The sequence below is a fragment of the Protopterus annectens genome, chromosome 8.part0, assembly GCF_019279795.1.
Source record: "Protopterus annectens isolate FY-2018-M chromosome 8.part0, PAN1.0, whole genome shotgun sequence".
In the NCBI taxonomy this organism is placed as follows: domain Eukaryota; kingdom Metazoa; phylum Chordata; order Ceratodontiformes; family Protopteridae; genus Protopterus; species Protopterus annectens.
Genome location: NC_056741.1, coordinates 353,162,939 through 353,188,738, shown reverse-complemented (window position 1 = coordinate 353,188,738; position 25,800 = coordinate 353,162,939). Strand labels below are relative to the sequence as shown.

At 40.4% G+C, this 25,800-nt stretch overlaps 1 protein-coding gene across 4 annotated transcripts in view; it reads right to left on the bottom strand.

Moving 5' to 3' along the window:
- LOC122808806 (alpha-2-macroglobulin-like) overlaps positions 1-25,800 on the bottom strand; it is a 2,637,399-nt gene that overhangs the window by 911,714 nt on the left and 1,699,885 nt on the right. For all 4 annotated transcript variants that reach the window (XM_044079865.1, XM_044079862.1, XM_044079863.1 and 1 more), the window contains exon 19: positions 11,382-11,607. In XM_044079865.1, coding sequence (XP_043935800.1) covers positions 11,382-11,607 — 226 coding nt within the window. The remainder of the gene's footprint in view (positions 1-11,381; positions 11,608-25,800) is intronic.

Sequence of the window (25,800 nt, the reverse complement as noted above, 5' to 3'; positions counted from 1 at the left end):
AATGCCCACTCAAAGGCAAAAAATGCAGTCTCCATGGGACCCGACAACATCCCTGGCTGTATCCTACATGAACTCAGCCATGAGTTCTCAGCTCCATTAAGTACCCTATTCAACCAAAGCCTGAGCACCACTTCATCCCAGTCAAATGGAAGACAGCCACTGTCATCCTTCTTCATAAAGGTGGAGCGTCCACTGACTCAGGAAATTATAGGCCCATCACCCTAACTAGCCTGATCTGCAAGGCCATGGAACGCATTATCATGGACCTTATAAACAAGGACATTGGCAACCTCGAAATGCTTGACCACACACAGTTTGGTTTTGTCAAAGGATGATCATGCCTGTTAAACTTGGTCACCTCCTTCGAAACAGTCACTAAAGCCATGGACGAGGAGAAGACGGTGCACACCACATATCTTGACCTAGCCAAAACCTTTGACACTATTTCCCACTCCGGCATAATTAATAAACTCTCCCAGCTAGGCATCAACCCATGTGCTGCCAGATGGGTAGCTAGCTGGCTCACTGATAAAACCCACTCAGACAAAACAGGGGAAGCCACGAGTAGTAGACCCATAACGAGCAGTGTACCCCAAGGTTTCATCTTGGGGCCTCTACTTTTTTGAGGTGCAAGCCAAAACCAGTGGTCTGTGGCTGACCATGTTTGCAGATGACTGCAAGCTGGGCACTGTCTTAAATTTCCCTAGTGATGTGAACATCCTCCAAAAGGGCCTTAACCAAACTAATGACTAGTGCCAGAAGCATAGCCTCAAACTGAATGCCAAGAAATGCATCATTATCCCCTTTGGAGAAAATGGAGTCCCCACTAATTATAACATTAATAACAACATAGTAAGCATGCAATAAGTCGTGAGGGACTTGGGCACCCAGGTTGAGAGCAACCTGACTTTTGACCACCATGTTGCTTCCATTGTACGGAAGGCTTTCTACATGACCCACCTCACAATTAAGGGTATTTTATCCAGGGACAAGGAGGTCATAACATCCCTGTACTCCTCCCTAATCAGACCCATTATCAAGTACAATGCCACCTTTGGCATGTATCTTGCCAAACACATGCAGCAGCTGGAGAGACCACACAGTTTCCTGACCAGGAAAATCCAGAGTCTCAAACACGTATCTTATACAAATAGGCTAAAAGCCCTCTCCCTATACTCAATCTAGTACAGACTCCTCAGAGGTAACTTGTGTCTGGCTGCATATCCGTAAGTCAAGCTCCACTCGCGCAACTCACATGCAAGGCCTCAACCTGGACTGTGACATTAACAGAACTTGTTGCCAGTATAGATTTGTGTCCCAAAGACTCCCCCATCTATGGAATAGACTCCCCTCTCCATGTCAAGCAGAGTACCTCTCTAGCCCTCTTTAAGAGGAACCTGGACGACTTGATGGGAAACAGAAAATACACCCCTGGGATCCCACCTGTGTCCCTGCTGGACAGGAGAAGCAGGTGCTGACTTTGTGGGAACATGGGCAAAATTTTTGGCTAGGCTTATAAGGGCCTTCAGGCCAATAGCCTAGTATCATCCTATGAACTTATGAACCTATAGCCCACATCAGCATAGATGACAACATAAAAAAAAACAGTACCTCAATTAGAGATGAAATTAAATTCATTCTTCCACAACAGTAATTAGACCTTATAAAGCAGTCAAAACTAGACACCTAATTCATAATTTTAGTTTGAAAACCAAGGTTCTGCAGTAAACTTACCACCAGAGCAGCAGCTATTCAAGTCACAGCACTCTGAGGCCCAGCAAGTGGCATGCCAATGAGGTATTTACATAATACAGACTACAGTACTTGCAGGAAAATGTTCTCTGCAACATTAACGAGACATTACAGCTACTTGAAGATGGGAGTAAGACCACAGTAAATAAAATGCTTTGTTTTTTTCTGATGTCTCTGCTTCACTGTCTGAAAGGACACATAATTAACAGCTGCTGATAAATTTTGCACCAATATAAAGAGCAGCACTGTGCCACGTGCAGCTCCAGTGCTGCAGGTTACCTACCATGTTTTACATCTTCATTGCTGGGAACAGGTACATATGGTGAAAAGAATAACGTCATTTTACTATGTCACACACACTTCACAACACCACATCTTATTCACAAACACTGACTGAAACGTAAGTGGTCCTCCTTGCATTTTGCTGTTATTTTTGAGGCCCGCTCTTAATTTAATGCTTATGATGCAAACTATGTTAGCAAGTCTGTTTTGTGCAAATAAACACTCTTTGGGGTTGCATTATGAAAAAGACATCACTTAATCTTGCCTGTCTCATGCCTGCAGCTTTATTTATTGCATTCATCTACAGTACTGCTCACTACTTAGACTGAAAGATGGGTGACAATATTTTTTCTTAAGAGGGTTCATTTTGCCTGCAGCACACACTTTGAAACGATAATCAACAGCCACCTTATCATCATTACCAGCACAAACAGTGGTGACACTGTAATCATTACACATTTTAGCAGTAAATTAATATTAGTAAGGAATGCATGTCAGTATTGCTGTGTAACGTAGCAATAAGCAACAATCTGAGCATCACAATAGAACATGACAGATCATACAAAATCATTCATACTTCCCCTTTTAAAAAACATAGGTGAGGTTTAAATGGGCACCAGCACTTCTTATAAATATGGTTAACTTTTTTTTCTTCTTTTAATATTGGAATTCTGTCATTTCATGACCATAATTAGAATTCCCCTACAGGTGTAATAGTAATTCATTTTTTAACACTATATATGCAAGAGAGTTATGCCTGCAGAATGTAAAATCCTAAGACCTTATAAACTATTTGAAAGGAGGCACTTTTCATTTACAAAGGGAATGCATTATACACAAATGTCACTACACCAAGTCCTAAGAAGCAAATGAAAAAATGTAGTACACTATTTGATTTTACACTCAATCCATAATTCTTTTTTGAACATTTCACAGACTCTAAAGGAAAAATAAATGCTATATATCCTTCATACGGCATCTACTAAGACTGCTGAAGTAGTAACTTATTTGTACCTTCTTAGCTAATCAATCATAACACTCCCCATATACTATATGGAAAAGAGACTTTCTGAGGCAGTAGAAAGACTTTAAATCCTTCCACGTTGCCAGGACAGATTAAATGTCAAACAGGAGTTCAAGCAGGAGTTGTTATACCTTCCAGCCTACCAGCAATTCAAAGTCCAAAGCTGATTTCTTTCTCTTCAGTTATTCTACTATGCTTAGTCTCTTATATTACATCTTGATGGACAACCACAACATTGTGTTTGCACATGTGGATGCATGTGTGTATCCACACAAGTATAATCACTTCATCATTATTAGATTATTATTAGTTTCAGTCAGGAGCAATGAGGTCAAATCTGTCAAGTCTGGCTGTTCATAACTAAAATTGCTACACTGTGGAAACTGATCTCCACACAAAAAAATATGGCAACATGGAGCTAAATTATTAAATTGAGGGGTTTCAAGTCAGAAAACTGTAACAACTTAGTGATTCAGAAAGATGCCTGCCTATGAAGTATTCCTAAACAACTGTTTATACCTTGCATGCTGTGCTAAGACATAAAGTATCTTGTTAAAACTACTCCTTGCTCAGTCAGCCAGAATAATCATCTTTATGGCCTGTGGACTTGAACTGTCTCAGAGTTCTCTGGCTTTGCTTGGAGGAAGACACATTTTCAAGTTTAGCTGATAAAAAAAGACTACTGATATATAAATGAGATTCTGAGATTCCCTATACCCGTGAGGACTACGGCAGAAAAAGACAGTTTCACTTGTGGTTGGAATCATGGTTGGTATCCTTGTTATTTGAAATTATGGTTTTGTTGTGGCCAGTACTTTAAACGGCATCATTATCATCAAGATAGGCAGCATTTGTACAGACCCTAAAAATTTCATTCAAGAGGTGCTTCTATGCTGTAACCAAGCAATGTACCATTATTAACAAGAAAAACAACTCCATCGTTGCTAGCAGAAAAGGTTTTGTGAAAAGGAGCATCTAACACTAGGTAAGACTGCAATCCAAATTGTAGCTTGCTACAGATCCCCCACCATGCCCCAAGGTTCTCACTACACCTTTCTAAACATACTGGGAAATATTAAGATACAACCAAACACCCTAATACTGGGTGACTTCAACTACCCTACCATTAACTGGGAAAACTACTCGTGTACCAACACCTTTGCACAATGGTTCATAGCCTCACCTCAGGCTTCATGCCTACTCCACAAGAGGGGATCCACCATTGATCCTGGGAACTACCGCCCCATCAGTCTGATGAGCCTGATCTGCAAGGCCATAGAACGTATTATCATGGAACCTATAAACAAAGACATTGGCAGCCTTCAAACACAGGGCCCCACCCAGTTGGGTTTTGTGAAGGGCTGATCTTGTCTCCTGAACCTGAATGACTTCATCGAATCAGTCTCCAGAGCTGTGAACAAGGGTAAGGCGGCCCACACAGCCTACCTAGACTTCACCAAGGCCTTTGACACCATCCCCCACTCTGGAATCATAGATAAACTTACTAAGCTGGGCACTAATCCCTACAACACTCGATAAGTTGCCAACTGGCTTACTGACAGAACCCACACTGTAAAAGTAGCTGACTCCAAATCCAGCTCCAGACAAGTGACAAGTGGAGTACCTCAGGGTTCAGTCCTGGGGCCACTCTTGTTTGGCATCTACTTCTCTGAAGTACAGGCCAATACTAAGGGACTCTGGCTAACAAAGTTCACAGATGACTGCAAACTGGGAGCCATTATTGAATCTCCAAAGGATGTGGATATGCTACAAAAGGGCCTTACAGAAACAGATGCTTGGTGCCAGAGCCATGGGCTCAGGCTCAATGCCAAGAAATGTATAGTTATCCCCTTTGGGAAAAAACATGTACCCATGAATTACCACATAAGTGGCCGTACACTAAACACTGAAAGTGTGATAAGAGACTTAGGGACACAGGTGGACAGTGGTCTCACCTTCAATAACCACATCTCCACAACAGTCAGGAAATCCTTCTATGTGGCACACCTCATCACTAAGGGTTTTTCATCCAGAAAAAAGGAGGCCATTGTCCCACTGTACTCATCCCTCATTAGAACCATTATAGAATACAATGCCCCATTTGGTATGTACCTCTCAAGACACCTGCAACAACTGGAAAGGCCGCAGAAATACCACACTAAAAGAATCACAGGCCTAAAGCAGATGCCCTATGCTGACCGCCTAAAAAACTCCAGCTATACTCTGTCGCATATCGTCTACTCAGAGGCGATCTCTGCTTAACATACAATGCCATGTCAAACCCAGAGCTGTTGGGCATGCTACACTTAAAGAAATCTCAATCCCTCAGAGCCACACGCTCCAGGGATCTAAACCTTGTCATTACAATAAACAAAACATGCTGGAGGGATAGGTTCCTGACCCAGAGACTCCCCAGACTCTGGAATAGACTGCCCATACATGTCAAGCAGAGCGCCTCTTTGGCCCTCTTCAAAAGGAACCTTAACGATTGGATGGGAGAAAGGAAATTCACCCCGTGGATCACGTCAGTCGCCCTGCTAGACAGGGGTCCAGGAAGTAAATAGTGTAGGAAGAAATAGCCAGGGAATTGTTATGGCTAGGCTTGTATAGGCCCTAGGGCCGATAGCCTAGTACCAACCTATGAACCTATGAACAGTAGTGTGAAATAACGCAATCAACTGGAGCCTAAAAAACTACCATAAGTGCAATACCACCACAAATAATAATAAAATAAGCGTTCATACTGAAAAGGATCATAATATGGAGCAAAACAAATGACTGGCTTCCTCTAGAAAATTTTGAGGAAAGGGATCATAATGTGGAGCAAAACAAAAGAATGACTTCCTCTACCAAATCTTGAGAAAAAGAATATTGTTCATCAGCTGAAACTGAATGAAACAGCCTACCAAATACAGGTAAACGTGGACATCCTTTGTCCTGCCACTATCACTGGAGCCAGACAGTTGGTGAAGACTCTGGGAACAGTGCAAAAGCCAAAGGACAAGGCATAAAATGTAGTAAGAACCCCATGCCTTGAAGCAAAGGGACCATGTGTGGTCCTTCACTACAAGATTGTGGAAGTAGGCATCTTTCAGATCTAAAGTGTGCATGACGGCATGGAGCAGAATCAAAAGCAGATGTTTTTAAAGTGTGAGCATTGTGCATTTGGGTACCAGAAGGAATATGTTTAATTCTGAGAAGTCTAAAATGGGCCTCTGAGACCCTTCCTTTATGGGAACCAGAAACAACCTTGAGTAAACTCCTATCCTTTTGTCTTTTTGCTAGACTGTCTTTTTGGATCCCTAGGGCAAAAGTTCTTGCACCTGAACATGTACCTAGTTTTGCTGTTCTTTTGGAATGGGAGGAATGCCTAAGAATTTTGGTTGGATTACAAAGTGCCTTCCTTAACCTGGGTTATATTTAAGACCCATTTGTCCTGATTTTTTTTTCTTTCTTTCTTTTTTATTCCCAGTTTAGACAGAAACAGAACAGTCTGTCCCATAGCTTTACTGGAGGGGGATGAGGAAGAGAAGAGTTAATGTGGAATTTTCTGGGGGGCAGGCAGGTATTCTTTTGAATCACATCAGCTCAGTGCTGAGTCTCTTGGGCTGGGGCCCACCAGGGCAGATCTTAAGATCAGGTTGCCACTTTCTGGAAAAGTTTCCCATTCTGGTCTTTCAGCACTTAGTTTTAAACTAAAACTCTGTAAAAGGATCACATATTTTAAGAGTAGTTACTGCTGAACCTAGGCAGATGGATTTTCAGAAAGTCTTTTATTCTCTGCATTATCTTCACCTCTTCCCCCAGCTACCTGGATACACTTTGGGCTTATGGTCCAAACAGGAAATCCTTGACTAAAGGAGAATCAAGGATTTCTGCTTTAACATGCACTGGCAGAGGCTGTTCTCTTAGCCAGGCATGCTTCAACTATTCACATAGCAGCTAACTTACTTGATGCTTCCAAAGTGTCAAAGCCACAGAGAGTGTTTGTCAACCTGGGAGCAGGCACTGAGCAGATCTAGCAGCTCTTTCTGAAGAGCAGTATCTTCTATGCTCTCCATCTTTTGTTTCACCTGATCCAGAAGGCTTTCTGGCAATGTCAAGGCTCTTATAGCTGAGGAAGCAAGCTGTAAACCTTTTTTTGCCAATTCTATATAGGACTCTACTCTCTTTATCGTTTGCTAAGGGAGTTTTGGAAGTGAAGTCGTTGGCTCCCTTGGATTCCTAGGAGAATAGCTTAGGATAAACTACTAGATTCCTAAATAAGTGTCTGTGGGACTTGAGCATTCTGTAGAACCAGTTTGGTTTCCTAGGGGTAGAGGGCTGAGAGTCAGGCTACAGGGATGTGCCCTGAGTCATATCATCCACCACTTCTAGTACTGGAAGAATACAGAGAGGTTTTGAATCAGAAAGACCAAAGCATTCTGTAAATATTTTCTTTGACTGGAAATATTCCTGAGCTTTCTAGCTGAAGGACTCTTTCACTTTATGCAGAATATATTCAACAGAAAGATGCTCAGTTGGTGAGGATGAGACAAGAGTATTACCTGACTCAGAGTTGGCATATGAGCCTGTAGGAAGCTGATCAACATATGCCAACTGACCCTCATTTGAGCCTCAGGAATCTGAAGACTCCTGTAGGGAGGGGTCCCCTTCTCCTTTTACAGAACAGGTTCCTCTGGCAGTGTGCTTTTCAGGGATCAGTTGCCTGGACCTCATGAATTCCAGAAGGTCCTCTGTAATCCTCAGTAAGTCCTTTGTGTAGACCTGAGGTCCAAGTAGCTGTGGCCGGGGTAAGCGGACAACGGGCTTTTTTGTCTTTGGTAGCTTGGGGCTATATTTGGGTGTGTCATTGGACATCTGAAACCACACGTTTTAGTTGTGTGGCTGCATTTTAAATCCAGTCATCAGGGATCTCTTTGCAGACATAAATGTGGGGGATTATATCTCCCCCCTCCATAGAAGTGATCTGGGAGTCAAAAGCCAGTGCCTGCCCAGTGGCTCCAGACCCATCTGATGCTTGGGTGTACTGGTTCCAAGCAGATATTGAAAGTGCAGAAGACAAGTGACCTTTGAAGAGGTCTCACCAAGAGTCTCAGCAGAATATGTGTTCATTTGAGGGAGTTGTAAAAGCCCCTCACCTCCTTCACCTATCTCTTACCTGCAAGAGTTATTGGAGACAGAAAGGTTGTCACACATTTGTGGTGGGTTTTTCTTCTTCTTTGGGATCCTTCTCCTTCCTTTTACACGAGAGAGTGATCAAGGGACCAGCTGACATCATAGTAGGTGTAGGCTACTGATGCTTATTATGCTGCTTTATGTATGTTTGTAGTGACTTGTTCTAAAGCCTAATAGTGTGAGTATTAAACCAACTGCACTGGGGACAATTGCGCATGTCATGTTCTGGACCCAGGCAGAACAAACAGAGTAAAAGTCCCAGTGGGGATTTGCTTTCCATGCTCGAAACACACATTAGATTTTGTTAACAGCTAATAAATTTTATATTTCCAAAATAGGTTACTTAAATTTATGCAGTCTTCTGGCTTCGGACCAGCCATCATTACATATACTGGTACTTTGTGGTTCAATGGAAGGATAGAAGTGAAATTACTCTAGTCAATGACTCTCTATACCCTAATGTTGGAAGAGAGACTGTTCACTAGGTCTTGGGGAAGGGAAGAAGCCTCTGGTATTTGAATATGCCTCACGCTTCCACAAGGCATGAAAGCCCAAAGGTAATTAATACAAGAGTGAAGCAAAAGAAACACAGAAATGTTCCTAAGCTTAACTGATTCTTAATTATTAATTTGGTTGGCATAACCTCAGCACCTGCTACATCCAACACAGTCCAGCATCAGAGATTTTGCTTCCAATGTGATTATCACAAAGCCTGAAGGCCATGATACTCTATTTATGCATTTCATCTGTTTGCAGGTGTCCAGTTTTGGTATAAATTATTGTATACTATTGATTTCAAAATATGTTTAAAGCGGACGATTTTTCAATAATCTTATGATACTTCATTTTACAAAATATCAATTTTGCCTTGTTTACTTTAATGTTTAATTCTAGTAGTAAATTCACTGATGTGATGTTAATTGTAAGTTATATTTTAAGAATCAAGACTTGAATAGAACTGGTTTAGATATGGCCTTAAAGGAAAAGACACATATTTCCTGACTAAATTATACTATACTATACTAAAACAATGATGGGCAGCTGCAGTGGTGCAGCGGTTAGCATTGCCACCTCACAGCAAGAGGCCCTCTGGTTCGATCCTCTGCTGGGGTGCCTTCTGTACAGAGTCTGCATGTCCTGTCTGTGGTTGCGTGGGTTTCCTCCGGGTGCTCCGGTTTCCTCCCACATCCCAAAGACATGCTGTAGTTGGATTGGATACTCTACATTGGCCCTAGGCATGTGTGTGTGTGTGTGTGTATGTGTGTGTGTGTGTGTGTGTGTGTGTGTGTGTGTGTGTGTGTGTGTGTCTTCCATGGAAGGTTGGGCACCAGGTTGGCCACCTGACACCATAAAACTCCACTGCCAATTATGGGCGGACAGCTGATCCAGAAGCCGAAAGAAGAAGAAGATACTAAAAACAATGATAGGATTTTAATTTAGTCTCAAAATGCTTTTTCATCTTCAAGGAAAAAAAAAACTTGCAGTGCCATCATTTAAGTTCTACATACCTGTACTTCTCTTAATGTCTATGTTTTTATCAATAAATGTTGTTAATACAGCAACATTGTATAGTACAATAATATGCCAGGAGAGAAATAGTTTCACAACTACTCACATGAATGTTAGCTAAATCATCGGTCTCTGCATATCTTCATTATTTGAGAATAGTAAGATACCTAGAATGAGCAGCACAGATGTGCAACTGTTTGTATTCCTACCTTACAACATTTTGTTCTCTGGTTTGGTTCCTAGTTCTGGTGCACTGCATGGAAAATGTGCATTTTGCCCCTGTATATGTATAGGTTATTAATGGGGTTCAGATTTCCTCCCACGTCTCAGAAATACACTGATAGATGATATAGGAAATCTGAAAAAAGTTGCCCAAGTTGCTCACAGGTATGGGTGTGGGTAGTATGAGTGTGTGTGCATTCTGTGATGGACTGGCAATCCCTTTAGGATGAGGTTACAACTTTTGCAACAGTCTTCCATTCTTGAGCAATCATGAGAAGCATAAAGTGGGCAATAAAATAAAATGAATGAAAAGGATGCAGAGCATGTAAACTAAATAACATAAACTTGCCACATTTTCAAACCATAACAAAATTGATAAACTGTAATAAACAAGTTTGCAATAATTTAGAACCCACTTGTAGTGCATGGAACACCGAGATTTTGATTTTAAAAAAGCAGTTAAATAGTATCCTGGCTAAGGGCTACTACTGTGCGAGACCCAACCTTAATAACATGTTAAGCACCTCAATGTGCTGTTAACATGAAGTCTGTACTAAAAGCAGACAGCGCTGACCAGAAATCAGCAGCATGGCATGAAACAGCTTAATTTCAACTCCCCTTTCTGCCTGCTGTCTGCTAAAGTACATACAATACTTTATTTACAACTGTTTTCCTTACACAGGGAATATGTAAGCAGTTAAGCACTTACCCACTGCTTTCAAAGCTGGCAGAGCGCATCAATTTTCTTTCAATCTTTTCACTAACCAGTAGTATATGGAGAAGATAAATCTCCATGTACTGCATATAATTATGACTGGATCGCTGATCGTAATGACAAATTATGTGTTCAAGGCATGGATGCTAAGATTCACACTCTCCAGGTAAATTTCTTGGCATACATGTCTCAAACGCATAATATGCTTGTTATGATTGCCAACAGATGATAATCCTCATATTGTGGGAAGAAATATCCGGGGGAATTGTTTGGCTAGGCTTGTATAGGCCCTAGGGCCGATAGACTAGTACCATCCTATGAACCTAAATCTCTATCAGCTTTCTATCTATAATCTATATCAAATTTTTGTTTATTAGTCTACTAATTGGTAAAGCATTTGTTCTACAGAGATGTCATCCAGTAAGAAAGAAGACAGTTTTACACTAAGTGTCTCTTTCACTTTTCCAAATATACTTCCATGTTTCATCATTTCAGGGATAATTTGAAAACAATACAGTTAAAGATGTTTACTGAGTTTGAAAACAAACTACAAAAACAACTAATGCAACAATAAATTCACAACTGAAGTAAGACTGCTATTTTTAGGAGGTACAGTTAAAAGAGTTTTGAATAGAGTTAAATAAACACATCTTCTCATGTACTGAAGAATCATTTAAAAATAATATTAAAATAACATACCATAATAGGCTGTGGGAGATAATTGAAAACGGTGACCTTCAGAGAAAATGCCTCTCCACGAATTACAGAGTATGGTAGAGTAGGTTCCAGGAAGAATGGTTTGAAAGTCTTCAAAGAAATTGTGTGTGACAATCCAAAACCCACATCAGCTATACAAAACATTCCAGCTTTCCACTCAGTGATAGTGTCGGGTACAGTAAAAGGATACTCAGCTGCTCCTGATGAACTGTCAGAGAAACAGACATACTATAAAAAAAAGTCAGGAAGACTTCGTATGCTACAGACAGTTATTTTGAAGAGAGACCCATCAGTTCTTGTGCAGTTAATGAGAAAGATATCAGCTAAAAAAAAATGTGCAGTAGTTATCATTTGGTGTAACACCGTTTTAATTGAGGATCTTGTACTTACTGCTTTGATACAATAGTCTTGGGCTAGCAGTGACATACAATTCATGTGCAAATGACTGTTGCAAATGTCAAGTTATAAAATTATCAGCTACAATTTTGAATGATTAACTCTAGATGTTCTTCGTCTTTCACTGTTGCAGTCATCACCTGTGGGTTATCCTTGCTGTGGAAGCTCTCAGCCGGCCCGAATACCAGAGTCAATGTTTTTGTGCACCGGCTGCTGTTGCCTGTAGTCTGATGTCAGGTCATCAGTACTATAAAGCAAGGCAGCCGACGTCATTACATCAGTCTTTCTTGACGTGGAGCCAGTAGCAGAAGTAGTTTGCACGAGTGCCAGTCGGTTGCTACCAGAAGTTGTATTTCAACAGAAAACGTCTAAAGCTAAGTACCTCGTTGGGGACCCTTTTTTCTTGCTCTAACCGATGTCTGAAAAATTTAACAATTGTCTCGCCTGTGGAAAGGTGATCGATCCCACACCAAGACTTTCATTCTTACTGCATCACTTGTTTAGGTCCAGACCACGACGTCCCTCATTGCTGGTTCTGTGCCTCTTTAATGTGAGAGCCATTCGCCATAGAGCTCTTTTTGTAGACAATTATTTTCGTATTCCGTCTTCAAATTCCGATATGGCGTCCAGCCAACAATCTGCTGACATTCTGAAAAACCGTAAAGATAGAGACAGGCCACACAAGGCTAAGCCTTCTGACAACGCTACTGCTAAGCAAGTTGTCAGTTCTCTGGAATTCAGTGAGGCACTTTCACAGCCTCTGATGCTGGACTCGCTTTCTATGCAGGCCTCTGCCGTGACCTTTCGAGAGTCTGGTATGCCACAGAAATCCATTTCGTCTTCTGAGTGTTTGGCTGTCTCTGCCTCATTTGGGTCCAGAGCCGCTAAGCAGGCACCGGCTTCTGAGGAGGCCGTTCGCACTACCGATTCTAGACACAAACTTACGTCTTATCTTCCGACTACCATTTCTCAGAGAACAAAGGATTCTCTCAGGCCTCAGAGCCAGGCTACTCCTAGAAAATCTGCTTCTAGCCACCATCTTGCTACTACTCCCCTACCCCAAGCTCAAATGCTTAAAATGGCAGATTATCTCATCTCCCTTTTCCGTGGGACTCCGGTCCCCACTCCAAAAAGGAAAAGGATTCCTTCTCCAGAAATTATGTCAGACCAAGACTCTGAGGAATCTGATTATCCTGCCTTTGAAGAGAACAACAGCCCTTAACTGTTTATGAGGATTCAGATGCAGAGGAATCCATCCCCTGTGCCTCCCCTCCAGAGGACCTCTCCTTCGGGGAAACCCTTCACTCCCTCACAGAACATTTTCAATGGGAATCCCAGAATTACCCACAGTCAAAGAAATGACTTAGAGAGTTTATGGACCTGCATCAGCACAGACCCCTGGCCATCCCACCTATTCTAGAAGTAGTGGACGATGTTTTCCTTGAATCCAGTTTAGCCCCTGATGCCCTGCCTCCTGCTCCAGCTAAACCTGACAGGTACTACAGAGTTCTGGATTCTCACAAATACCTGTACAGGAACCCTGCTGCAGACCCTGAGGTCATTACACAGGGACCCAAAGGAGCTAAGAATAGTTCTGCCAAGAATCCTCTTCCTTCTGGCAAAGACTCCAGAAGCCTGGACAGATGGGGTAAAAAAGTAAACACCTATTCAACCTTAGCTATCAGAGCACTCAATTGTCAGTTCCATATGCTAAAATATCAACAACACACTTTGGTACAATTAAAACAGAAGTTTGCTACCTCTCCTGACAGTGCCAACTCAAAAGAGGTGGCAGAATTAATACATTCTGCTTGTCAAGTGGCCAAACACGCATCACAATGTGGATATGACACCCTGGAAGCCTCTAGCAGGGCAGCAGTGAAGGATCTGTTATTAGAAGACATACATGGCTGAAGGAACAACCTCTCCCTGTTCATGTCAAGTCTAAACTTATTGATGCACCCATAGATAAGGAATACCTGTTTGGGGAAAAAGCAGAAGAGGTGCTTAGAAAGATGGAAGACAAAGCAAAATCTATGCAAACAGTAAAAGATTTCTTTCAAGTTCAACCACCCAGATTCCGCAGGAACATCCCCTCAAAGCACTGGGCCTTCCCTGCACCCAGCAGAGAGGGCCAAAGTAAGCCCTGCAAGGACAGGACATCTAGGGCCCTATCCCAGGGCCAGCAAAGAAGCAAACAATTGACCACTTCCTCCTCTAAGGTAGGGAGTTATAAACCAAGCTTCTACGGTAAGCACTCACAATGACTTTCCATCCCCCCTCTGTCCTTCTTCCACTCATCTAAAACTAGGAAAACTAGGAGGAAGGCTCACCCTCTTCAAGGACAATTGGGCCTCTATAACCAAGGACCAAGGAGTATTAAAAATTATTTCTCAGGGATACAGCTTCTCCATCAGCGAACTCCCTATTCCAAGAGGGTACCCAGACCTCCCCCCAAGCCAGTGGGCAGAGGCATTCCAACTTGTAAAAACAGTAATATCTCAGGGGGCAGTAGAACCTGTCCCTCCGGATTAAACAGGAAAAGGTTTTTACTCCAGACTATTCCTTGTTCCCAGAAACGAGGGCACTTGGCACCCCATCCTGGATCTTTCCAAACTGAACACCTCCTTGGTGGTCCACAAATTCAAAATGCTAACCTTGCAGCAGCTCCTGTCTATGCTCACACAAAATGCCTGGCTGGTGACACTAGACCTAAAAGATGCCTAACTTCACATCCCCATCAGGGAATCATGCAGAAAATTCCTGTGCTTCAGAGCAGGCAATCAGCACTTTCAGTTCTCTGCATTATCCTTTGGCTTATCTACTGCTCCCAGGGTATTCACCAAATGTTTGGCCCCGGCTATAACATTCTGCAGACAGAGAAATATACAGATTTACCCTTACTTGGACAAACGTCTCATTCAGGCAAACAGCAAAGAAACATTGCTCCAGATCTTCTCTTTGTCAAAAAAACTCCTAACTTCCCTAGGGTTCACCATCAACAAGAAAAAAAATCAAAGCAGAACCCCTCCAGGAAGATTGTTTTCCTGGGAGCTGTGCTAGACACAGCAACCCTTATGGCCTTCCTATCCCAGAAAAGCAGAGCTTCCTGCCTCTCTACTTCACCCAGCTGGTTTCCAGAAGTCACATCTCTGTGAGGAAGTTCCTGCAAGCCCTGGGATACATGGCATCTTGTACCCTTCTCATCCCTCTCACCAGGCTTCACATGAGAAAGCTTCAGTGGTACTTAAAGAACCCTTGGTGTCAGCACTCTCAGTCCCTAGAGACCACTCTCCCACTGATCCTTTGCATAAGGGACAAATTTCTCTGGTGGGCAGAGGCATGTGCCATGAACAATGATAGTCCTTTCATCCTCCGCCCTTCCAGCCAGACCATTACCACCAATGCCTCAGACATAGCTTGGGGTGCTCACCTAGCAGGCAGGTGTACCCAAGGCCTTTGGAATGCCCAGGAACTTCACTTGCACATCAACCAGAAAGAAATGATGGCAGTGCAAAATGCTCTGACTTCCTTCCAGCCCCATTTCAGGCCAGGTGTCCTCCTTATAAAAACAGACAACACCACAGTAATGTGGCACATCAACAAGCAGGGGGGCACCCAATCTTACCCCCTGTGCAGGTTTGCCATGAGTCTCTGGCTTACAGCCAACTCCATGAGGATACACCTAATTGCCCAATACTTACCAGGGATCAACAACACACTGGTAGATCATCTAAGCAGAAACTTACTAGAACCCATGAATGGCAGCTCCACAGAGAAATCTTTCTGCAAATCACCCAGGAGTGGGGGACCCCAGAGGTGGACCTCTTTGCCTCGCACTTCAACCACCAGCTGCACAAGTTTTGTACCAGGGTGTTTCACCTCCTAGCATGGAAGATGGATGCCTTGACCTTCCCCTGGAGCTCTCTCTTTGTGTACGTATACCTTCCTCTGCCCCTTATTCCCAAGGTTCTGATCAAAATAAGAGAGGAGAGACCAAAAGCCATCCTCGTCGCTCCTGATTGACCCAGACAGCATTGGTACCCCTTACTATGCAGTCTGACCTTACAGTCCCTAAAGCTGCTTCCCCTAAGGTCAGACCTCTTGACCAGGAAAGGGGGAAGGTACTGCACCCAGACCTACAGACTCTCAAACTTTCAGCATGGCTTATACATTGAATACTAACAAGATGTCACTGTTAAGCAAACAAGTCCTGGACATCATCACAGAGGCCAGAAGGCCCAGCACAAAAAAATCAGGAAAATGGAAAATATTTTGCTCCTGGAAACAATCAAAAGGGGACAGTACCTCCCAACCTTCCATTCCTCTCATCCTGGATTATTTAGCAGAGTTGCTCAATAGTGGCCTCGCCTTCTCCTCTATTAAAATCCATGCCTCATCCATCTCTGCCCATTATGATTCAGACCCACCCCTCTTCTCTCATCCTTTGATTAAGCAATTCCACAGAGGGACGTCTAATATCAGGCCTCCCAGAAGACCTCTTATTCCACCCTGGCACCTGAATTATGTGTTAGAAAAACTAACTTTACCTCCTTTCGAAACTGCCGCTTCAACAGAATTAAAATACCTCTCCTGGAAGACTGCTTTCCTACTAGCTATCACCTCAGCCAGAAGGGTCTCAGAACTTCAAGCTCTCATGGCTGTCGAGCCCTTCATTATTTTCCATGCAGACTCCCTGAGGACTAATCCCTCCTTTATGCACAAGGTGGTATCTGATGTGACCCTTAACCAGGCCATACACCTTCCCACCTTCTTTCCCAAGCCTCAAAACAAGAAGGAAATAATTCTACACTCACTAGATGTGCACGGACATCTCATATACTATCTGGAATGCACTAAGCCATTCAGAAAAACTGACCAGCTTCTGGTACACTTTGCCCCATGGGCAGAGGGGAAGCCCATCTCCAAACAAACCATTTCCAAATGGATTTCACACTGTATCCATTTCTGCTACAGACTACATGGGAAAACCATCGCTAAGTCGATCCATACCCACTCCACTAGGGCAACCTCCACTTCCACTGTCTTTCTCAGAGGAGTACCTACCAAGGACATATCGGAAGCAGCCATCTGGACCTCTGTCCTTACCTTTACAAAGCATTACCGCATACCTCTCTTTTCTAAGTCTAGGGCAGGGTTTGCCTCTGCAAATCTGTAGGGCCTCCTGACCTAGGACTCTGCCTATCCTTCCACCCTTTACCTCAGCTTTGGGAATCCTCCCACAGGCGATGACTGCAACAGCTAAACATGAAGAACATAGTACAGTTGTGTACACTTACCATAAATGTAGATGTTTGAGTGTATTCACTGTTGCGATCTTGGTTTCCCTCCCTCCATCCCTCATTTAACATCTTCCAGTAAGGGGACACATGCTTCCCAAGGTGGCTCTTAGCCACCAGGACAACCTCTTCTCCCTTGTGCTTCTGATGGGTTAGGGCAAGAAAAACTGATGTAATGATGTTGGCTGCCTTGCTTTATAGTACTGACGACCTGACATCAGAGTACAGGCGACAGTAGCCGGCGCACAAAAACATTGACTCTGGTATTCTGGCCGGCCAGGGCTACTACAACATGGATAACCCACAGGTGATCACTGCAACAGTGAATATACTTGAACATCTATATTTATGGTAAGTGCACACAATGTACTTTTTAACACTGACATATGCATGGCAGCTGCAGCAACTTTACTGCCTGGGTTGCAATGCTAAAAATACAGATATGTCACCATTTCTATGAAGCAGAATTCACACTTACTTCGCATGGAGAACAAAAACAAATTACCTTGAAGGATCTGCATTAATGACTTCATCGACAAATTAAGTAGACCACAATCTCACTACATAGGTGAATATTCTGCTTAAAAATACGCAGTTCAGTAACATAGCAAGCAAGGCATGTAACAGTTCTGTTAAGAATGACATGTCAATGCAAATTAATGGAAATTACATACTAAGATACCTATATGTACTGCATTGCTCAAAGACAAGTTAAAGAACATCTACCAAGAAGGAAATGATTGTAGACTGAAGTACAAAAATGCCAAAGTAACTTTAGGTAGAAGAAAGCGACTTCAGCAAATCAAAGAGGTAACTGTTGGTACTATAAATTACCACTGTTTTGGCTGACTAATAGAAATATCACATAACAGTATGCGACGGGTAATGTGTGGGTGTCCATGAAAATGAAGCTAGGTCATGTAACATAACAGCTACATGACCCTGACAGATCAGGAGGTACTATACAGTTAAAAACCAAATGAAATTCAAATGGATAAAGTAAAACACATGAAAATGAAAATGAAAATAATAAAACAGCCACCAAGGACTAAACGTAAGTCAGCACTTTTTTAATAAAACACAGAAGCACAGAACCAAATAACTAGGAGCTTTCACCAGACATAAACCGCTGGTTTCCTCAGAGTCATTTGGTATTGCATAGAACACATTTAAATATGTAAACATTCAATTGATTAATTGATTAATTACTACACTAATCAACCAAAAAAAATTATGTATCAAAACTGATTAAAAAAAATCTCCATAGATACCCACACATTCAATCAACCTCATATTACCATTATGACTTTACAACAGACAATAAATAAAAACAAAAACTTTTTTTACAGTCTCTTATGTTCAAAGGCAGAATTACCAGCATTGTACCACATATATATAATATAACAATAAATTACCAAATCAATGCGTTGTTTGATACACAGTAATGACATCACAACTGTTTTCAACACTATGTATATATCTTTTATTATTATTACCCCAAATTAAATCTGATTTGCTTTTAATGTTAAAATAAGCATCAGAGAGATGGCATTGTTCAAATCAGGTGGCTTCAAAGCATTAAGCCTAAGTTGCCAAGTTGTTTCCAAGGCTCCAATTTTATTATTAGTGTCACACCCCCTTTCACTAGCAACAACTCGATCTATAACAAAGAATACAAACTTTTTAAAGTTCTTACATCTTCTCATGTGTAAATAAAGTGCATTGTGCTCATCGTTTCTATTAATGCACCTTAAATGTTCTGAAATCCTGTCATGTAATCTACGGATGCTTTTACTCACATAAAACCCTTCACATGAAATACAGGAGAAAACATATACAATACGCTTGGTATTACAATTACATATCCCTGGACATGAAATGGTATACTTATAGTCATTTACACATAGGTATGGACCATCATTGATGTATCTACACCATCCACACATGCCACATTTCTTCATAAGTGACTTTCTTCGAAGATTGAGTTCTCTTTCAAGAATACCTTTTAAGTTGTTCCCCCAGCTGTAAACTATCAATGGTTCTTGACCTAGAGTTTATTTAATATTATCACTTAAACAGAATTTCCAAGCATTCCTCAAACATGTCAGCAAATCATGAGCCCTGTCGTCATATTTCAATACAAACATAGCACCTCATTTTTCTTGGTTAACTTCATTGGGAGTACCAGATGTTAGATTCCACAAGATAGGAATGTAACATGTTTATCTTTTTCTCATAATCTCTCTTTTGATGTTTAATAATAATTTTAAGGGATATGCCCTGTCTAGGAACATACCTATCAGTTTATACATTTCATCTTTAAAAGTTAAGTTGTCACTAACCAACCTAGATGTTCTCACCATCTGTCCCTTTACGATTCCTTTTCTTTGGTGGTAGGGGTGACAACTATTGAAGTGTAAAAGTGAGTTTGAGTATGACTCTTTTCTGTAGGTGTTACTACATAAACCTTGCGATGTTTTCTTTATAGTTATATCTAGAAAATTAATCTCTTCATTGTGCCAAGAGTAAGTAAATTTGAAAAAAAAAACAGTTGTAACGTTTAAATAGTCGATGAACTCTACTATAGAAGTTTCATCTCCTTTCCATAGAATTAATATATCATCCAAAAATTTGTTGTATAAAAGAATGTTCTCTTTATATTTGGATGGAAAAATAAAAAGGTTCTCCCATGCAAGTAATACTAAGTTAGAAAAAACAGGAGCACATTTGGCTCCCATTGCTACACCAGTTAACTGTTGATAAATTTCTCCTTCAAAACTAATAAAGTTGTTTTTTAATATAATTTCCATGATGTCTATCAGCAGATTTATTTTATTTTTATCTGTCTTTCTACTTCTTGAGAGACTCTCATGGAACATAGCCAATCCCTGTTCATGGGGAAATGACAGTGAATAAGCTGACTACATCCACTGTTACAAAAAACATAACTATTGTTGTCTTTGACTTCCCTAAGCCTCTCAAGGCAGTGCCATGAATCTCTCAATATGTGCACAACCTATTCTACTGCTGTTTTTTCACCAAGTGTCCACAAAGGAAGCTAGGGGCTCTGTCTTAGAACCCCTGGCTACAACAATTGGTCTAAATGGGGGGTTGCTAATTTCTTTGTGGACCTTGGGAATCCCAAAAATAACTGGTATAGTTGGAAATTTTACTGTTAAATAATTGTGCTCTACTTCATTAATTAGGCCTTGAAATAATGCATCCTGTAAAAAAAAGATCTATCTTTAGGCAGGATCTATTTACTTCATTTTTAGATACTCTACAGTAGGTTACCTCATCATTAAGAATTTGAATCATTCTACTACAATAATCTATCTTAGTCATAATCACCATCCCCCCACCCTTATCTGGTTTCATAACCCTATATTGTTGATTTTGATGCAAGTTTCTCATAAACAGTCTTTCTTCTTTTGTAAGATTGTCCATAACATATATGTCTTGTGTTAAGATCTTTCTAAACTCGGCTTCAATACATCTCTCTAAGGTAAAAACCTCAGGGTTTGATGGGGGGATGAAAGTACTTCTTTTCTTAAGGGGCACGGCCAATTCAGTTTCAATGGTGTTGTAATTGTTGTAAGAAACAAACATTTTTAAGTTTAACTGTCTCATAAAAAGTTTAAGATTAACCAAAACTTGTGCAACATCCAATCTAAAAGTAGGTACAAAATTTGTACCCTTGCTCAATAAATCAAAATGGACATCACACATTTTCATATCTGTGTAATTATAGATATGAAAACCATGTTTCTTAAACACATTGTAAATCACAGATGTATTATTTATATTAGGGCATATATCGTCCCCAAAACAATTGGAATTCACCAAACTAAAATTGTCTATTTCACATTCATTGTTGGAATACATTGTAGACACATGGTGTTCATTCACTGTTTCAAAAACTACAATACTATTCAGTGTTGCAAAAACTACGATATTGTTGTTACAAGTGTGCACTACAGAATAGGCATTAGTCCCCTTGTTTATAAAATTGTCACAAGTCATTAGTTAGTTAGTTAGTTAGTTAGTTAGTTAGTTAGTTAGTTAGCTAGTTAGTTAGTTAGTTAAGAAAATATGTACTTTCATCCCCCCATCAAACCCTGAGGTTTTTACCTTAGAGAGATGTGTTGAAGCCAAGTTTAGAAAGATCTTAACACAAGACAGATATGTTATGGACAATCTTAGAAAAGAACAAAGACTGTTTATGAGAAACGTGCATCAAAATAAACAATATAGGTTTATGAAACCAAATAAGGGTGGGGGATGGTGATTATGACTAAGATAGATGTAGTAGAATGATTCAAATTCTTAACGATGAGGTAACTTACTGTAGAGCATCTAAAAATGAAGTAAATAGATCCAACCTAAAGATAGATATTCTTTTACAGGATGCGTTATTTCAAGGCCTAATTAATGAAGTAGAGTACAATTATTTAACAGTAAAATTTTCAACTATACCAGTTATATTTGGGATTCCCAAGGTCCACAAGAAATCAACAATCCACCATTTAGACAGACTGTTGCAGCCAGGGGTTCTAAGACAGAGCCCCTGGCTTCCTTTGTGGACACTTGGTCAAAAACAGCAGTAGAAGAGGCTGTGCACATATTGAGAGATTCATGGCACTGCCTTGAGAGGCTTAGGGAAGTCAAAGACAACAAAAGTTATGTTTTTGTAACAGTGGATGTAGTCAGCTTATTCACTGTCATTCCCCATGAACAGGGATTGGCTATGTTCCATGAGAGTCTCTCAAGAAGTAGAACGACAGATAAAAATAAAATAAATCTGCTGATAGACCTCATGGAAATTATATTAAAAAACAACTTTATTAGTTTTGAAGGAGAAATTTATCAGCAGTTAACTGGTGTAGCAATGGGAGCCAAATGTGCTCCTGTTTTTTCTAACTTGGTAGTACTTGCAAGGGAGAACCTTTTTATTTTTCCATCCAAATATAAAGACAACATTCTTACAGATTTTTGGATGATGTATTAATTCTATGGAAAGGAGATGAAACTTCTATAGTATAGTTCATCAACTATTGAAACGCTACAACTGATTTTTTCAAATTTACTTACTCTTGGCACAATGAAGAGATTAATTTTCTAGATTTAACTATAAAGAAAACATCACAAGGTTTATGTAGTAACACCTATAGAAAAGAGTCATATACATTTCAATTGTTGTCACCCCTACCACCAAAGAAAAGGAATCATAAAGGGACAGATGGTGAGAACATCTAGGTTGGTTAGTGACAACTTAACTTTTAAAGATGAAATGTATAAAATGATAGGTATGTTCCTAGCAGGAGATATCCCTTAAAATTATTATTAAACATCAAAAGAGAGATTATGAGAAAAAGAGAAACATGTTACATTCCTATCTTGCGGAATGTAATATCTGGTACTGCCAATGAAGTTAATCCAGAAAAAGTAGGTACTATGTTTGTATTAAAATATGACACAGGGCTCATGACTTGCTGACATGTTTGAGGAATGCTTGGAAATTATGTTTAAGTGATAATATTAAAGAAACTCTAGGTCAAGAACCATTGATAGTTTACAGCAGAGGGAACAACTTAAAAGGTATTCTTGAAAGTGAAGCCAATGTTCGAAGAAAGTCACTTATGAAGAAATGTGGCATGTGTGGATGGTGTAGATACATCAATGATGGTCCATACCAATGTGTAAATGACTATAAGTATACCATTTCATGTCCAGGGATATGTAATTGTAATACCAAGTGTATTGTATATGTTGCCTCCTGTATTTCATGTGAAGGGTTTTATGAGAGTAAAAGCATCCGTAGATTACGTGACAGGATTTCAGAACATTTAAGGTGCATTAATAGAAACGATGAGCACAATGCACTTTATTTACACACGAGAAGATGTAAGAACTTTAAAAAGTTTGTATTCTTTGTTATAGATCGAGTTGTTGCTAGTGAAAGGGGGTGTGACACTAATAATAAAATTGGAGCGTTGGAAACAACTTGGCAACTTAGGCTTAATGCTTTGAAGCCACCTGGTTTGAACGATGCCGTCTTCCTGATGCCTATTTTAAAATTAAAGGCAAATCAGATTTAATTTGGGGAAATAATAATAAAAATATATACATAGTGTTGACAACAGTTGTAATGTCATTACTGTGCATCAAACAACACATTGATTTGGTTATTTATTGTTGTATTATAAATATACGTGGTACAATGCTGGTAATTTTGCCTTTGAACATAAGAGACTGTAAAAAAACGTTTTTGTTTTTATTTAATGTCTGTTGTAAAGTCATAATGGTAATATGAGGTTGATTGTATGTGTGGGTATCTATGGAGATTTTTTTTTATCAATTTTGATACATACATTTTTTGGTTGATTAGTGTAGTAATTAATCAATTAATCAATTGATTGTTTACATATTTAAATGTGTTCTATGCAATACCAAATGGCTCTGAGGAAGCCAGCGGTTTATGCCTGGTGAAAGAGCTTAGTTATTTGGTTCGGTGCTTCTGTGTTTTATTAAAAAAGTGAAGACTTACATTTAGTCCTTGGTGGCTGTTTTACTATTTTCATTTTAATTTTCAACTATACAGTTAAAGCTTGGCAAGACCACTGTAATGACCGTGCCCTGTCCCAGCAATCAAGGAGCCTCAATCCTCACCACTAACACCAGGGAGGTCGTCTCCGAGAAGAGAGGAATGAATAACTAATACACACAGTAAAGTACAATTTCCCTTAAGTGAACATAGAGATCAAGGTCAGCTTGGGGCTGGTTGCTCCCTTGCTCAACAGGTCCCCAATAAGACTCCCCACTGGCAGAGCTATAGAGTCCAGGTCTCAGCCTAGCTGGGCAAGCTAAAACCTCCAGCACTCTCTCTGTCTAACCAGTGCTTCATGTCCCTGCCCAAATAGCTGACAAAACACACACTTTGAGATAAGTATTTATACAACTTCACAGACACTCCTGGGAAAGGCTGACACAGATTCTCCAGCTGTGCCCCTTTACTCAGACCATACAGTAGTAATCCCTGCCACCACCTAGCTAATAATATCAGTACTAAAAGGCCCTTAAAAGGGTGTCCAATTATTACTGTGTAATGTTATTATCCAATGGTAATGTGACTATTAAGTCTAAGACTTACTGGAAGGGCTTTTTACAATAAACTCTATAAATATATAATGTAATCAGAAGCATACTTTATCTCTACCTAAATCAGCCACAGGTAGGTTTTAAAAATATTTAATAATAAATAATTAAAACACAAGACAAAACTACTACACCACAGAAATATCTAAGAGTTCATAGATCACACAGAAACTTAAAATAATACAGTAGTACAGGTCTGATTTCAAAGACAAATACCTAATTAATCTTTACTAGCTTTAACTATTCCTACAAGAAATCACAGTGCCAAAACTTACATGTGAGCATAAGGCAAAGTGCTGAGTTAGATGTCCAAAGTCAAAATGCCCCCAGTCTCTCACTGAACAATAGTTTTTAAACACTAACTAACAGCTCTGCTGAGGCCCTCTCAAATTACACAATTTTGACACTTAGGTTTTCTCAGGCCACAAACTGCATTATTTAGCAAGCTAACACCTGCTCAGTAAACTACAACAATACAAGGCATTTCACATATACACTCTAACAGAAACCAGATTCCACGGTGGTACAGCGGTAGTGTTGTTACCTCACAGCAAGAGGTTCTTCCGTTCGATTCTCGGCTTGGCTTGGGAGTGCCTTCTGTGTGGAATCTGCATGTCCTCCCTGTGGTTGGGTAGCATTCGAAAGACATGCGTGCGTAAATGGGCATGCCTTTGTTGAAGGTTGGGCGTCAAGCTGGCATGTCAGGGTTTCATAAAAATCTACTGCCAATCATTAGCAGACTGGAGTTCCGCTGTGGCAACCCCTTACCGGGAAAAAGCCGAAAGACAAACAAACAAACTCTAGCAGAAACCAGAGCAATAATGCACCTTCCACATGTAAATTCTGATCATAAACTTTAGCCTTAAAACAATGGGCATGAAACCTTCATCCAGACACACTGGAGCCGACTTGTAAAACATGAAAGGGTCACAACATGCTTCACTGGGCCAGTAGAGTGCAATGTTGTCACATATTTTGCAGTTCCACATTTCACAGTATTCTTTTACACTCAAGAAAACATGCCTATATTTTACATTTATTTATACAGTTGATAGAATTATGTATCAAATTCTATTTGACTAGGCTGGCAGCCTTCGCCCATCTCTCCCCAATCGTCACAATCACCTACATACAACTAAAATATATGGCAAGAGCACCAGGGCACTGACCGGGCCAAGGATGACTGATAACCAATAGTCTTTGTTATGCAAGGTGATTACCATCCTCTGTAACCTGGACACAGAAATCTTTATGCAGTACAATGATAACATGGCAAGCAGTGTCAATGCCATCTGTCTACTAAGTACTGGAATAGTTTTTAACACATCATGTCACATGGGTGGAACGCATGCCTCATTCCCTGTTCAGCAGCATACCTCATAAAGCTTTCAAAGCACAGCAGGTCTAAAAATAAAGCAAGGGAAGACAACTGGCTATACACATGTGGCAATCAAGATATCTTCTGGTCTACAATCACAAGGCTACATTAACACAAATGAATACAAAAAATGAAAGCACAACTGCAAGTGGTCAACACTTTTTCAGATAAT